Source organism: Diadema setosum, chromosome 16, assembly GCF_964275005.1.
Source record: "Diadema setosum chromosome 16, eeDiaSeto1, whole genome shotgun sequence".
NCBI classification, from domain to species: domain Eukaryota; kingdom Metazoa; phylum Echinodermata; class Echinoidea; order Diadematoida; family Diadematidae; genus Diadema; species Diadema setosum.
In genome coordinates, this window is record NC_092700.1 from 11,552,826 (window position 1) to 11,569,729 (window position 16,904).

General features: G+C 40.3%; 1 protein-coding gene across 1 annotated transcript in view; it reads left to right on the forward strand.

Moving 5' to 3' along the window:
- The window catches only part of LOC140239919 (twitchin-like), a 122,850-nt gene extending 106,248 nt beyond the window's left edge, over nt 1–16,602 (forward strand). Inside the window, exons 80-91 of the mRNA XM_072319735.1 lie at nt 626–725; nt 1,402–1,519; nt 2,142–2,314; nt 3,062–3,101; nt 3,775–3,907; nt 4,590–4,773; nt 7,844–8,023; nt 9,842–9,991; nt 12,289–12,438; nt 13,127–13,285; nt 14,002–14,124; nt 15,057–16,602. Coding sequence (XP_072175836.1) covers nt 626–725; nt 1,402–1,519; nt 2,142–2,314; nt 3,062–3,101; nt 3,775–3,907; nt 4,590–4,773; nt 7,844–8,023; nt 9,842–9,991; nt 12,289–12,438; nt 13,127–13,285; nt 14,002–14,124; nt 15,057–15,301 — 1,755 coding nt within the window. The 3' untranslated portion in view covers nt 15,302–16,602. The remainder of the gene's footprint in view (nt 1–625; nt 726–1,401; nt 1,520–2,141; nt 2,315–3,061; nt 3,102–3,774; nt 3,908–4,589; nt 4,774–7,843; nt 8,024–9,841; nt 9,992–12,288; nt 12,439–13,126; nt 13,286–14,001; nt 14,125–15,056) is intronic.
- Nucleotides 16,603–16,904: the final 302 nt, after the last annotated feature.

Sequence of the window (16,904 nt, forward strand, 5' to 3'; positions counted from 1 at the left end):
CACAGAATGTGATCATGAAACTTAAGTCAGATAGTCACTTCACGTCCGCCACATTAATTACATGATCTAGTGCAAGGAGATGATTACGTAGAGAAGGAACGTGTCACATGCACTGATTTTCTAGGAAACGTCAACGAGATGTAATACTTGCATTGATCGTATCACAGTGTGAATATGTGTGGGTACTAGTAATAGTATTTACTCTGTTAAGACGGAAGTACACTATTGATCCATTTGTTGTGTATGTAATTTTTGTACTACTCGTCGTTATCCACATGTAGTTGATACATTAAACCTTAGGCACGATCCTCTGCTACATACTGTTACCATGGTACGGCACTCAAGAAAATTGTGTAGTATTTCAAAACGCACAAGTCATTTTATTCTCGAAACGAATTTTGACTGTTGTTTTGTGGCGTCGTTTCTGACACAACCAACACCATAATCGAGTACCATCAACACAGGCAGTTTTTTTTTTTTTTTTTATGGCGATAAGCAGTTGGGGCTTACTGACAATGGCAAGCGATATAAAACCGATCACCTATCGCTCTTGAAATTTAAGATGCTCACCATTAGCTGTACAGCGGACAAACTTCCCAAATAATGTTATCTGACTCTTCTGCAGGAGGGAGAGCATAAGATTGGTCTGGGACGCATCGCAAACACCGGAGCCCAGAGGAAGAGGAAACCCCTCAAGACAGACTTCACAGAAGATCTCGCCATCGGCAAGTGTCCACATTTCTTGACTCTTTCTTTTTTCTTTTTCTTTTTTGCGGGAAAAGCTAGGAATTACAGAACTGAAGCATAGATCTTCTGTCATTTCCCCCATTATCGTTCTCTTTTATAACTGAGCAATAAAAAATGCGACTGTGTCAAGAACTGTTACAGCATGAGGGAACATAATTCCCATTTTAAATCCCGCTAACCCTCCAACGGTTGAAGTACTTTTTCGCAAAACAAACTACAGTAGCCTATAATGCTTGTTAAGTTGAGGTATTTGCTATCAAAGCTGCCAATGAAATAAAATGGTAAGAAAAAAGAAACGGGATATTTCAATCATAACTTCAAGAATATTCCTTGCTCTGTTCCATGTGAAGTATGACTTAAATTATTTTATTTTGCTCTGTCTGATGATCATGATGATCTACTTCAAAATGTTAAAAAATGGTGCTTAGCCAATTTTGCGATTAAAGTATTCATCTGTTGTATGATATTTATTCTGATGAATCAGACACGTACGAAAAATTCAGGACAGATCACACGGTCACAGTGACTTTGGAGGATCAATTGCCACCCTCTGGGGTGAATATCTAATAAATAATTCGGAATTTTTGGGTGGATGAGATCAACTATAGTGATAACTTCGACTTTGATTGTTTTGTCGAATGCCCTACTATACAGACCGTAAGGAGGGTAAGCCAAGGTTCCTCAAGCGACCAGTTAACACCAGCGCCATGGAGGACAGAGATGTCAATATGACGTGTCAGGTGACCGGAGCCTCACCTCCTGTTGTCACGTGGTACGTACACTCAGCCAGGAAAAATATTTTTCATTAACCCTTTCTGTGCCAATAAGTCAAATGTGAACAAATTTCACACTCGTACTAGTATCTAAGGACAGGAGAGGGTTAATGACACTGATTGGGGCTAGTTGGTTATTTTGTTTTTGAAGGTTTTGTGAATGGGCGTGTTGACATTAGACTAATGGGGGTGGTACATAGAAAGTTGTATGATCAGAAAGTCGGCTAGAGTAATTTCACTAGCACATCACGTAGCTTTTTTTTTCAGCTTGGGTTTAATCTTACCATGTGTGTAATTGAGCAGTTACGCTTCACTGTTTTATAGTGGTGTATTCCATTGTCTTTCATTTTCGAGGACGGCTGAAGTGCAATTAAATCGGTTTTTTTTTTCTCAGAAAGCGTTAGAAATAGGATTTTACAGATGTTGACAACCATTTCGTTTCCCGTCTACACACAAATTGAAATGGTTAGAAATAGCCATACTATCGTATATAATGCCATATTTGTATACACAATGGTATTGACATTGATAAAAATTGACGTAATTGTAAAGCATGCCATGTACAGAGAATAAATCAATTGAATTAAATCAAATCAAATCAAATCGAATCAAATGCAACAGGTGGAAGGACGGCAAGGAGCTGAAGCAGTCGCTCAAGTTCAAGCAGAAGTTCGACAACTTCAACTTCGGCCTCCAGATCTCGGGCGCCAGCCTGGACGACGCCGGCCTATACACGGTGACAGCAACCAACTCGTTTGGCAAGGTTTCCTACGATGTCAATGTCGCCATCGAACGTGAGTGCATCTCCTATACTTATTCGCCGAGCCCGCAAAGATACTTTCCACTATTTCAGTCGCTCAATCAAAATAAAAAAAAAAAACAGAGAGAATGTTCACATTGCTTGTATACGGACTAGTATGATCGTGATGATGATGTTTAAATAGACGAAACACACTCCAGCATGCAAGAGTGGTGAAAATAATGCTGCCACACCTATGGTATCTATAACGAACAAATGCCACCATGTGAATACATATTTTCAGAAATGGTTTATTTCAGCAGTGATAAATTCGGTCACTCAAAAAGCTTCATTTTTTTTCTTCAGTGATAAATTTCAACTGAAGTTTTCACATAGCTAATATAGTATCAGAAACACCGAGTGCATGTAGGACCACTCATCTCTTCTTTCTTTTCAAACTGGATTTACCAAACATGAAACGTTACCGAACAGTACCTTCTCTGGCTGCTGCTGTTGTTGTTGTTGCTGCTGCTGCTTCTGCTGCTGCTGTTGTTGTGGTGGTGATGGTGGTGGAGGTGGTTGTGGTGGTCGTCGTCAGGTTGTTTTTTCATTGTGGGTGACCTTTGTGGGTCATTCATTCGATTTAGACAGATCAAACTGTCAAATGAGTGCCCTGGTATGTGTCTATATTTTCGAGTAGTACATAAGCAAGTACCTAAGCAAGTATTCAATGCATATTGATGTCAAAACTAAGGATGTTTACATAGGCAATGTTATCTATCATCTTCTTGTCGTTCCAAAGCTGATCCACTGAAGCACAAAGCCGCCCCGAGGAAGCCAAGGTAGGCTGTTCACGTGACTTCTATCGCTGATTTGATTGGACATTGTGATTTCATCTTTTATATTCATTATTCCTCCACATGAAGTAACGCATAAATATACTCAGTTGTGAGGTTCAGTAGATGAATAAGAAGGATACTTTACATGTCTGTCTCTCTCTCTTCGTGTACACATGAAATGTACGCCATATCTATTCACGTTCTCCTGGTCATTGATAAAGACGGTTACATTCTATGTTTTGGTTTCTCTAGATATCATAGCATTTATATCATGAATTGATCTTCAATCATCAAAATGCAACTATAATCATGTCAAAATCTGTATGGCTTTTTATGATCAATAGTCATACATTGTACTCTGAAAACGAAACGTGATCATTGCCAATTGATTGATATTGGCTGATAATAATTATAAACATTTTTGACAGTGACACTATAATGGAACATACAAAATTTCAGATAGAAGTATAGCTATATCTGGACGATTAAAATGACATTTTTTTTTTGCAAGGATGTAAGACCCAATACTCATTTACTAACTCGATGCAACATATCCTTTTTTCACACGTATTTAAGCGATGAAGCAATCGTTTCGAATTTCTGTGTCATGTTTCGTATGTCATGTCGGAAGAAACGAGTTTTTAAAAGGGTGAATATTTTCTCATCGCATCCGCAGGGACTTCAAGGCCGACCTGAACCTTGAGCCCGACAGCAGCCCGTGGTTCGAATTCAAGCTCCGGTCACGTATCATCCAGGAGAACTCAGCTTTCAAGCTCAGCTGTATCACTGCCGGCTACCCCGAGCCCAGGGTTAGTCCAGGCCTCCGTTTGATCTATAGACGGTGCAAGTCCATTTATCATGACCCCATAATAAGCCATTCAACGTCATCAAACCACTAGGTGGCATCTCTTTTTTTTTTTTAGACATTATTACTCTGATACCCCAGACAAACTACATAATTCTAACCATGTCGAAGTGTTGGCATTGCAGGATCCGGCTGGCGGTAAATAGTTTCTAAACTAAAACATTTTTAAGAAAATTAAACTATTTTCGTTATGAATCCGGATGTCGAACCCAAAACTAGAGAAATTCTTCATTTTGTTCTGCTTTTACATCTGATCAGAATACTGCTTACCTTTTTATATATGTTTTCCTTTTTCCATCTTGATCGATCTGTCTAGTTTGTCTGCTTGTCTATCTATGTTTTTCTTTCTTTTTTCATCTGTCTATCTATCTGATATCTATCTATCTATTTATCTGCTTGTCTTTCTATATCTACCTGTTTCTCTATCTCCATCCATCCATCTATCTATCTATCTATCTATCTATCTATCTATTTATCTGCTTGTCTTTCTATATCTATATGTTTCTCTCTCTCCATCCATCTATATATCTATCTATCTATCTATCTATTATGTCTATCTATCTATCTCTGTCTCTTGCTATGTATTATCTGGTTCATATCCACTCTTTCATCTGGTTTTATGATAGGTGCAATGGTTCTACAACGGCGAGCTCATCCCCAAGGCAAGCCCAGACTACAAGCAGGAGTACACCTACCGCCTCGCCACCCTCGAACTCGACCGGGCCCTCATCGAGCACTCGGGTCGCTACGCCTGCGTGTGCGAGAACTCGTACGGCACGGGCGAGACGGAGTGCATCGTCAAGGTCCAAGGTAAAGAGCTGCCGATCCAGGCCGAGTACCCCGTGCTCGAGCACGAGGTCTTCCAGATTCGCCACTTCGTCGACGACCGATGGAAGGAGAACTTTCGCCTCAAACCTCGCAAATAATTGCGTGCATGAGAATCCAAACAGAGTGTAGGAAAAGAAATGGAAAATCCCCAGTAGGTGTCCTTGAGGAGTCAAATGCACGAAAAAGCTGAATGCCAATATAGTAGAATAAACACGTATTTCTTTTATTAATCCATTCATATTTTTTTGGAAGATCTAGAAACAAGCAATTTTATCTACATGCGCATAGACCTACTGAATTTTGCTTCTCAATTCAATGTACTTGATACCAATACGCATGCATCGATTATTGTTATGTCGGGTAAGCCCTGGTTAATAATTTTGGTTTCCAGAAATATCCTGTGGAAAAGGAGCCTTAAAGTAGAAATAGAAATTGAATACATCGGTAAACCGGTCTATCTAAGGGCAGGGATGCCATAGAATTTCCTTCTTGCTTCGTGAAACTCATAGGCCGCTGCGTGAGGTCAGAAAAACAAAGTAATTTTTTGAGCAGCTTTAATCCATGCAATTATTACCGTCAATGCAACTACAATCTGATGCACTTTGCCTTGCATTAATCTGTAAATGTTAGACTTTCTTGCAGTCCTTGAGGAGAATTTTGCAATGCAAGTCTTTTCTTTTTTCTTTTGAGCTTGCTAGTGACACGAAAAGATAGGACGAATGTCATCAAAAGTATAAAGCCATGCATGTGAACATAATATATGATCGTTGACTTTTTGGGCTGATGTGCCTTGTGAATTCATTCATTAAAAAAAAATGCTGACGTAACTTTTTGTGATACGGTAAATGTTATATGATTTAGTGCATTTACGCAGATTAAGTTCTTAAAGGTCTTTAAGATACGAAGGGCTAACTTGTCTGGATACACGGCTGCCGTATCAACAAGACAGGTGCAGTGTAGATGGACCCTAATGTAAAATAAAGTGTGACATCATAAATCTTGCATGCAGTGCACACATTTATCATGTGAACAGTGTAGATCATTATTGTCTTTATTCCTGTCTCCAACTATTATACGTGTGTTATGTCTCTTTCACATAGCATTTCTTAGGCAAATTATCTTGCATAAAGCCTTTTTTTTTTTGCTCGCATCTTTACTGCCCTGTTACGAATGCAATGTCATCACAGGCTCGCTGCATGTTAAAGTTAGTATCATGTATGCACTTTCGCAATAAAGGACATGTTACTTATCGACTTATTTCAGTTTAGGAAATACATAAAATAGTCTTCTCGACAACTTTTGCATTCTGTCATCACAATTACAATTTCATTCTTTTATATAAATCATAAATCGTAATTGAAGGCAATAGAGAGGCACCAGTGGTCTCTAATGATAAATTCCATTTCACAACTTTTGTTAAATCACCACTTGATTTTTCGAAATCCGTAACGAGCTCTTCAAGATAGTGTAACACTCCAATGTTCAGTCCATCAACTTTTTGCTTTAAGTCGTTGCTTATACAGCAAAGACCATGAGCCTCTTTGACGCACAGTTTATTTACACCCGCACATTGGTATTTACATTTCACAGCGCTAAGTGGTGTACGACATTTACTACACACTGGCGCATTCTCAAGTTTTTGGTTATTTCGTCAGCTGTTACAATGTCTTTTGCCATGGTTGTCTGACTCTGCATGTACATGTGTTGTCTTTTCACTGCTCGCTGCTTTGTTCATGATTACGTTTTGCATTGCTCGCATAATCGCCCGCTTCACCAGCCTCCACACTTGTCGATGCCTGATTTTTTTTTTCTTCCTGCACGATGCATTTTTTATCTACATCATTGGATGCTGCCACTTACGGTGAGAATTCGCCTGTCCTTATTTCATTTCACTTCATTATACAATCATTACCTATAGGCTTAGATCTACTTCACTCTAACTGCTGCACTCAGATGTTCCTCATCATACATTTTCATCCCGCATTATAATTGTGATAACTTTGGTTATCAACAGAATAATATATTACCAGTTGAAATCCAAACTAAGATTGGATATATATATAGCGTGTTACATATGCAATTGAATTTAAAAATTACCAATCGGGGCCCTGCACCAATGCTAAAGGCGTGCTTAGAAGTTGGCATGATGATTTTCAAGATTATTTCAAATTTCCACTAACTTGCTAGTTGTATCATCTTTGTTATACATGTAGGTATAGAAAGTATGTAGGGTATCGCATTCCTTTCAGCTATCGCATGTCAAATTTGTGATGAAGCTGTGTGCATGATATTTACCGAGCACTGCGACGGATAGTTTGGTTTCATCGTTTCAGTTGTTGTAATATTGCTTTGCTTATGTTACGTTTCTATCCTTCATCATTATATGCAATAAGTGAGTCATACTTGATGCTTTGTTCCCTCACAAGATGATGGAAGCATAAGAAGAGAAAAAGAGAAAGATGCGTGTGTTTTTCCATACCCAGTACCTCTGATGACAACCAAGCTTGTACGTTTACTCTGTCGACATAAAAACAGGTTACGTTTGCCTGACATGAAATGGTATAAAACTCACAATTTTACCGTTTACTGCAACGTCACCAGAAGGTATAGTCGATTTTGTTTATTTTGTTAAACACCCAAGTAGGAAAGATGGACGAACGATTGATCAAAAAAAAGTCTTACATTTTGGTGAAAACTTTTGAAGTGACGTCTTCATGTCAATAGCCTTATGCTTTAGGCAGTCGTTCCTATGCTTTAGGCAATGGTTCCTATGCCATATGCAATGGTTCTATGCCAAAGGCAATGATCTCTATGCTATAGGTAATGGTTTCTATGCTTTAGATACTGGTGTCTATGCTACAAGCAATGGTTCCTATGCTATAGGCATTGGTTCCTATGCTTCAGGCAATGGTTTCTATACTATACGCAATGGTTTCTTTGTTATACGCAGTGGTTCCTGCGCTATACACAATGATTCCTATGCAGTGTTAATGTGATGCCATGTAGTATACATCCTTTTAAGTAGTATTGTGTGATATTTCCTACTTGGCAGTACGAGACGCGAAGAAGGCCCAGGAGCACTTGGAAACCAGATCTTCCAGGAGGAAGCGAACCGAGATCGAAAGTGACGACTCGAGCTTCCGGGAGTACCGAAGCAGCCGGCACGAGGAATCGTCCGTGGTCGAGGAATCATCGAGCTCGACGCGGACGTCGAGGAGGGAAGAATCATCAGGTGAGGGCGTCCTTGTCAATAACGATTTATCTCTGTAGCTCTCTCTCCATCTCTTATTTCCTTTCTCTTGCTTGTTATCTATCTATCGCTCTACATATTTATCGCTCACTCTTTCTGGGTTTTTTTTAACTCTCTCTCTCTCTGATGCATAAAATATCATACAAGACATATAAGAATCGGAAGGTCAAAGTCATATTTAGCATTCTATTGTCAGGTCAAATTTTGAAGAGAATCCTTGGAAGGAATGCTTTCCCAAACGTGAAATTAAATGGACAACAGATTCCGATGTCTGTCCGTATGTACAGCATATCTCGACAGTATTATTTTTTTATTGTCCTTTTATGAGTATTACTTGTTGGAGACTGCCTATCACGATTAAAAATAAACCCGATATTGTATCATATTTTTTGTTCATCCAAATTGTCATGAAGTTTCTATCTCACGTGCTACCATCATCCACCAAATCGTAGTAGCAAATGTTCCTATTCAAACTATGTAGAAATGTTAGAAAACGTACGAGTAGGCGCATTAAATTTGCCACTAACACGTCGATACAGTGAGTATAATTATATACGTATTCGACAAGTATTCCATACGTGTTATCATACGTCCACTATTACACAGTCATAAATGCCTCTCTTAGCTTATACACCGTCGATTTATTGGTCCTGATATCAAGATCGGTTTGCCGTTTTGGTGGTCGGGTGCAACGATCAACTGTTACCAGTCGGCAAGAGTTCTAAGAGTTGAGCAAAAAAAAAAGAAAAGAAAAAAACTGACATTGATCTGAATGGTCCTGAAACAGGGAAGAAAGTCCTCGCGATCCAGATTAATTTCATTTTGTCAAGAAAATGGAAGTCGTAGCCTCGTTTTCGTTGGCAACGTCGACAGTCGAAGGCACCATAGTACGTCTTGATTATTTGCCTTTCTGTTAATGTCTGTCATTATGCTGGGCGATCTCAATTTTTCTTTCTTTATTTCATTTCGAAACTGTGACGCATCAATGCAGCTGCACTAGGAAAAAATACTAATAAACCGTGCTCAGTGGCGAGCTGTGATACGCCAAAATCAAGAATATGCCCAAACATACAAAATTCTATTTGATCTTCGTGCATTTTGATCTTTCTTCTTTTCCTTCTTGGTTAAGCATCTACACGTATAGATCGGATTTCAAGCGACGTTAAATATCTCGAAATCTTAAAACACATGCGCAGACTATAAAGGTGGAACGAAACGAAACTTCGTCACGCAGTTTGTGTACTGGTGCAGTGTCATGTGGCCAGCTGTGCTTTCTCTATAGTGTTCTATGCTGATGAAAGTTCTGTTCGTACCTTTCCATAACTTGTCTTTTTACTCAAAGTTTGTATCCGTAGTAATGTACTCATATTCAGTATATCAACGTACAGAATCGAGTTGATGTTTGAGCACTAGTGAATATGTGATATATATACATAGCTTACAACTGTTTTGCAGTACGACACATTGTACGTATGACACTCCATAATTATGTGATCAATGTCAGTAAAACTTTTTAGAACAGAAATGTTTAGATTTCATGATCCGTGACCAACACTTATGATTCAAAACTATTAAACCCAAAGTATTTATTGGAATACAAACAGGTAGAGACTACAAGACTTGCTAGGATAATATTGTGGTGAGATGATTATAAAATGTGCACATATTTCGACCTCCAAGGACTCATCATGTTATCTTGGTTTTGTTATCGAGATGCTTAATGATTCGATGTCTGATGCAAACTGACCTTAAATCACAAAATGCGACGTATGAATATCCTGACACGCAAACATTGTACAGTGGAGACATCCGCCAGTCAGTCGTCGAAAAAGCAGCAGGAAGAGGAGGAGGTGATCGACATCGACCTCGATGCTCCCGAGACCGAGAAAGCTGCCCTCATGATCCAGGCGGGCTTCCGGGGACTTAAGTCAAGGAAGGCGAAGGGCTCAGGTTGGATGAGAAAAAACCAAAAACAGTCTTGCTCACGTGCCTTACGCGGGAGACCGTTCCGACACGTTTTTCATGTCGTCTTGCTCCGTGAATTGATTGACCAGTAGTCTAGATGAGTGTGTGTTCATATGTATGGCGTGGCGTGATTGTTTCGCACCTGTGTTTTTCTGTTGACGTTCTCCTGTCTTGCCAGAAGTGAAAACTCGCACACCACATAGCGGGACACACTGCCTGCACCCTGTCAGCACTATATGCTCTCCCTTGAAGTGAAAGCGCAATGACGTTGCCACGGCAACGTGACGTAATTTTGTCTCCGAGAACTGCCCTTTACTTATACATGTTTATGTGACCGTGTAATCTGTCAATCGGATCAAACTTGAATCCATGTTTTTAACGTTGCCTTGAAGTGCTCGTTACAACGTTGTTCAGTGGTACGTCAGTTATACTATCTCTGTGTCTTACAATCGACAAAACTACATTGATTCTTCCCCTTATGTTTGATCGAAGAATTTAAGTTCTGTCATATCTATTCTACCAATGAGAAGTCGAATCAAGGCCGTTGCTATCGTCTTAGGAAACAACAACAACAAAAAAGATCTTCAGTAGATGCTGACTGTTAATATCTTAAGACACGCCTACATGTATCCTGAACAATTTCAATATGTTGAAATTAATTTTTAAAAACGTGCGCCTATAAGTAGATCTTATATACAGAAAGTTTAAAAGTAATAGACAACGTGCGTGGATGTGAATGTGACGTTAACGAAAGGAATGTTGTTGAAGCACTGTTATTGTATTGTTGTTGGAAGTTATTTGTTATTTGCACGAGCACCCTGAATACAGACCATTCCTGTAGCTATTCCAGAAAGAATAGATTTCATACCTACACACAACCCCTATCCCCCAGAAAATGAATAGATGGTAGATAAACGAAACGAAAACACGTCAAATTTCTATCAGCAAACTTTATACCGTATCTCCCCATCCGTCGCTGTCAAGAACACGAGATGATCATGCTAAGCAACGTTTTCCTACAATTTAACCACTTAAAGGCGTATATCATGTGAGTGCGCAAGAATGTAGAATAATCGCGGTGGCGTCTGACAATTATATATCCCATACTTCAAGGGGGCATTTCATGAAGCGTTTCGTCCGACAAATTTGCGCTCAGCCAATCAGATGCAAGGATTTCTGTAGCTTATAACAGTTTGACATTTAAAAAAAAAATCTGACAAAAAGCTTCATGAAATGCCCCCAGATGTAATTTGCATGAACAGACAATTCCGTCTCAGTTTGATGTTGTTGTTCTTGTTGATGTATAATACTTATGTTTGAGGTGGTTGATAATTGAAGTATTTACTCAATTCTGTACTCTTTTGTGATCACAAAAGCTGATGACGTCTTTCAAGTGTTTTGCAACGTTGTTAAAATTCTTAAACAATGGACGCGACTGTGTAACGTCAAAATGTTTTCGTCACACCCTTTTAGAACATCGTCTATACACGGCGTCAATTCTTGTTCTTGTCAATGTCCATTTGGATGATTTCTTTCTAAGATTTAATACAGTTCTGTTACTGATCGTGTATCCTTGCTCTAATGCGCCATGAGTAATTGTTTATGTATAAAAGGTTTGTATCTGACTTATTCGTCTCGTGATGTTCCGTTGGAAGTCAATGCATTGTACTCTACTGATGTAGAATACCAAACCGAGAAAGATTTAATTTTGCCTTTAAGGCCAAGAATTAGAATTCGTGAGTACTAGTCAAAAGAATACTATGACTGTATAGGAAGCTGTATTCGCACGTGCAATGATGATGCCATGCAATACACCAGGTTTCTTGCGATTGGCTGAGAGATTAATTAATTTGCGGAACTGCTAGTTGTTTGCTTTGTGCTTTTGTAAACTAAATAGTATCAGCTAATGATGCATGTTGTCACTAATACATGCCACAGGTCAGATTACATGCAGTCGTCTAAAAAAAAAAGAATAAGACATAACAATGATTCTGTTTCAATACGACTGTCTTACACTAAGTCCAGATTTTATCATGTGTTGATTTATAGCTCAAAACATTAAAGAAGTCAACATTTTGAAGACTAGAAAACCATTTTGAATATCAACGTTTATTTTCCAAGTTATCATGTCTGTATATCTGTATTTAGTATAGCAAAACAAAGAAGCAAATACCCACAATTTTACCTTAGATTGTAGAACCCCATGTGATATATGGCAGCAAACCATGTGTGAAAAAAAAGAAAGATATGAATATGATTGTCGTCTGCTTGACCTCCGCTAGGCGCCACGACCAAGGAGGCGGTCTCCGAGCAGCGATCGGAATCCTACGAGAGCAAGAAGATGGACATCGTCGATGGGGAGGCCAAGGGCGAGGTCTCGGCCGGCTACGACACCATGGAAGCACACAGGGAGACCGTGCAAGAGGGAGGCGGTACGTACAATGATATGGACGTCGATGCCCTCAATAGGGTGTTGATAGCGGGTGATAATAGGGATCGTTAGTGTGTTTAAAATTTACTGAGGTTGTCATATAGTAGCGGTTGAGTACTTTCTGATACACATCACATACATATTATACCTTTTTTGTGTGCCTTGTATTACCAATGCACGATGTCCCCTTCAAATGATGCGTTTCAGCACTCCCACGCTTGATAACCGATTTTCCACATGACAGGGACCCCGGAACGTCCCTTTCCCTCCCCTTTCCGATGTCAAGAATCTGGGGGAGACGCCAAAACTTATGAGTATTCTTACGTTTTTTTATGTGTTTTTTTTTTTACGTTTTTTTTTTTCTCTTTTCTTTAAAGAGCCAAATGTGTGTGCGGTAGGCCTATAGGTATGTAGGCTTGGCTGCATGACGAACAGAAGAATTAAACAGCAACAAATACTATTACGTCGTCTACTGATGTGTGGTGCCATCGGAAGTACCAACGTTATCTCTTGCATACTTACATGGTACGGAATAGGATATACATAGTGGAGAATTTACCTTACTCTTTCGTATACATTTTCACATCATTGTTACATGAATACTGACATGTTGTACTACTGGTTGAGGCGGCCACAGCATCGTTTAAATTCTTCTTGTTTCTGTTGGTAATGTAACTCTGCCGCCGCAGAGCCCGCTCAGACGACGGGAGAGGTCTCGGTGTCGCAGGGCGAGATGCAGGCTGAGATGGCCGTCGACCTGCAGGACCCAGGTGCAGCGGTGAGCGTGTCGGCTGATCGTGCCGAGTCGGCCGCTACCGTCGAGATCACCGATGAAGGAGCGTATGACGGTGAGTACATGAGGGTGCCCTTTCATTGAGCACCCTTTGTCTAGAACTGCAGTAGCAAGCTTTGGATCTGCGACACGAACTCTAAGACAACGCAGCTGTCTAGCGCGTGTGCAGAACACCATTTTTTTTCCTAATTAGCGTCGTCTTAGCGTTTGAATTGCGTCCCGGATCTGAAGCTCGCTATTGTATCTACGCTTAGAAGCGACACCTGCAAGTAATATCCCATAGACGTTGATAGAGACGAGAAAGAAAAGTAGAAAATCAAACATCATAATTGGCATACATTGGCATCCAAGTAAACTTGTTTCATGTCAGTCCCGATGTACTTTACCACCTTTTTTTTTTCTCTCTCTCTCCTGCTACAACTCCTCCCAGAGGTAGTTGTGGAAAGACAGCGATTTCATCTCTAGAAAACACGTCGTGCCGTTATAAATCTACAGGAAAGCATGTCACTGCGCCTAGCCATGCAAAAGACGCGAAGTCTGAAGAACATTGATGAAATGGGCCTATTGAAATCACAGTGGTATTTGAACAGACTAGTCAAAATCATAACGCACAAATATTTCCGTTGTTGTTTTAAATAAGCATTGTCTTTCATTTTCAACATGTTCAATGAACACTGAAAAAAAATGAATATATAGCGCTTCTATTCATCCATTCGTCTATTCATCTTTGGTGATATCATAAAGAGATTGTATTTTTTTTTTTACTAATAGCTGCGACGGGCGCCCCACCTGGCTACCAAGGTCCAGTGGTCGTCAAGCGGCCAGAGTCTCAAAACATCGAGGAGGGTCAGGCGGCAACCTTCGCCTGTGAGCTGGCCGAACCAGCCGAGTCTGGTGAGTAGACTAGAGATGGACAGTTAACCCTTTCTATGTCAGTGAGTCAAATGTACACATAATGTTTCACACACAGGGCGGTGAGTTGGCTCAGTCGGTAGCGCGTCTGCCTCACGATCACGAGGCCCGGGTTCGAACCCGAGTCTGGACTGAGCAATGTTGTGTGTAAGCATACCGTCCCCTCTAGCAAGAGGCAAAACACTCTGCCCCTCGGATAGGACGTAAAATGAAGGTCCCGTGTATGAGAGAGTAATAACTCTTGCACGTAAAAGATCCCGCTTCGTTCATTCATCGCAAAGAGCAGGGTGTCTAACCCGGTGAAGTGGTCCCACCTCACATCCAACTGGACCCCGTGGAAGACCAGCTTAACGTAGCTGAAAATGGGCTATCCATATGGCCTATCCCATGGAAGACCAGCTTAACGTAGCTGAATATGGGCTATCCAGCCATCTTCGCAGATGGAAACAAACAAACAAACAAACACAGGAAATTAATGTGGCAAGCAGAGGGTTAATGCATGGGGCTACTCTGTAGTAGCTCCATGGTTAAGGCGTGAAGAGTACTTCTTTACCTTACTCGGGTATGTGCGGAGGAACAACACAGATGAGCCAATAAGGCTATCTCCCTTTGGGGGGGGGGGATGGGGGGTGGTGGTATTATTTGATGTATTGCAAACTCCGTTATTTGGGCCGAAACTAGTCCCATTCCTATTTTTTTCACGCAAACGAGACAGGAGTTGAGCCATGTCATCAACTGACTATATATGAAGACGGAAAAATATTGAGCGTTGGATGTTGGCTTTTATACATCGAGTACACTTTCAAACAATATTGGCAAATAGAGAATAATCAACATGTACATCAATTTCAGTTAGACATTATCCTTCACAAGTGCCGCTTTTGTGTTTCTACATTATTTCACCTTTCCTGCAGTCTCGTGGATTTTCAACGGCAACGAGATCGAGGACGGCGGTCGCTTCAAGGTGTGGGCGGAAGGCGCCAACTGCTTCATGAGTATTCCCGTGGCGCTCTCCATCGACTCTGGCACCTACGAGCTGCGCGTGCGCAACGAGCACGGCGAGTGCTCCACCACGTTCTCGCTCAACATCACCGCGTCGGCTGAGGAAGTGCCGGTCGAAGAGATCGACGTCCAAGCCCTGATTGACTCGGTCCAGTGAAATTCATACGAAACTCGATCTCGAACCAGGACACTCGGGGGAAACGGGGATTTAGCAGAAAAATAAGCGCATCACACTCTAAAAACAAAAAGTGACATGACGAAACTCCAGAGCATCATTTTCTAAGTTGAACGTAGAGAAACCATGAGTTGGAAACGGGCTTCTCGTGTATAGATTATAGACTGCCATAGTGTGACGCATAGAGACAGCCAGTATAATTATTTTGTTGTTTGTCTTTTCACAAAACCTTTAGATCTATTTTGATTTCTCTTCTATCTGAATTTGTCGCTGTGCTTCCACTTACAACAGTAAAATGTGTGTATCTTTTCTTTTTCTAATGTTTATTTTAGCAGTGGTAGAGATTAACGCTATGATACAAAGTTTATAAAAAGTATATCGATACGAAAAAAAAAAATGTAGAAAGTCGTGCAAGATTTTGTCGCAATGTGGATGTATGCTTTAGTCTACACTGGCTGTCGCCAAATACCACTCGCTTATAAATGGAGCTGTAGCTGACCTACTCTGCCCTCTTAGTCTTCTGAACAGCCGTTATCAATATCGAAGATAAGAAATGAAATTGTTTATTTATTGAGACGTGACCGCCTGGCAAGATGTACATAGATGACTTGTATGCATGCTTCGTCATCGCTCTGTGTTTTATATATAACGACTTCGCTTTAGCGTGGAAGTCTTTCTTGTTCGCATAAAATTAAAGACGAAATGTGATTTGGTTGTGTGAAAATTGATGCAGTCTGACCGAAGTGAGATCCGACGTATTATTTGTTTTTTCTTTGTTCACAAAAACAGGGGGTCGATGCGCAATTGTCTTACAAACTAAACTGGGCGACAACAGCGCCCTCTGAATGTGAGTGAATTACTGTGCTGTACCTGGCGGCCTCACAGAAATAAATCACCCGTGCAAATTCAGCGTTCTGATGTTATTGCGAGCACGCATGGACGTTTATATACTTTCGCAAGTATATCGATTTACATCGCAGTGGACGGATCTCGCTTCCTTTTCTTTGTATCCAACAGATTATTTTACATTTGTATAAATGTATTCATGGTTATCCCTGAGGGATAATACTCGGATACCTGATTGATAAAAATGATTATATATGAGTGCAATTACAGTAAGTTAGTGGTGAATTTCTTATGTTCCTTTTTTTTTCTTTCGGCATACTTTGCTTGCCTTTAAATGTCTTGCCAAGCTCCGTCGATGACAGAATTCATTGCTGTGGTATTAACGTAGGGGGCAGATGTCAGCAATAAACCATGTGCAGACGACAAAGGAACCGCCATCTTGTGTCAAATGAAAATGTTTTGTCGGGTGTCCTCGCTTACCACAGACATGAAAACGATAAGAATCTCTCGTTCCCTCTCTCTCCCCCTTTTCTTCCTCTCTCTCTCTCTCTCTCTCTCTCTCTCTATCTCTATCTATCTATCCAGCTATCTATCTATTCAACCTATCTACTACCTATCTTTCCATCTTTCTATTTTCTGTCCATCTTTCTATCCATCTACAGTACATACCTGTATTTCTTTATCTTTTCATTTATCTACCTGTCTATATATCCATTTTCTATCCATCTATCTACATCAC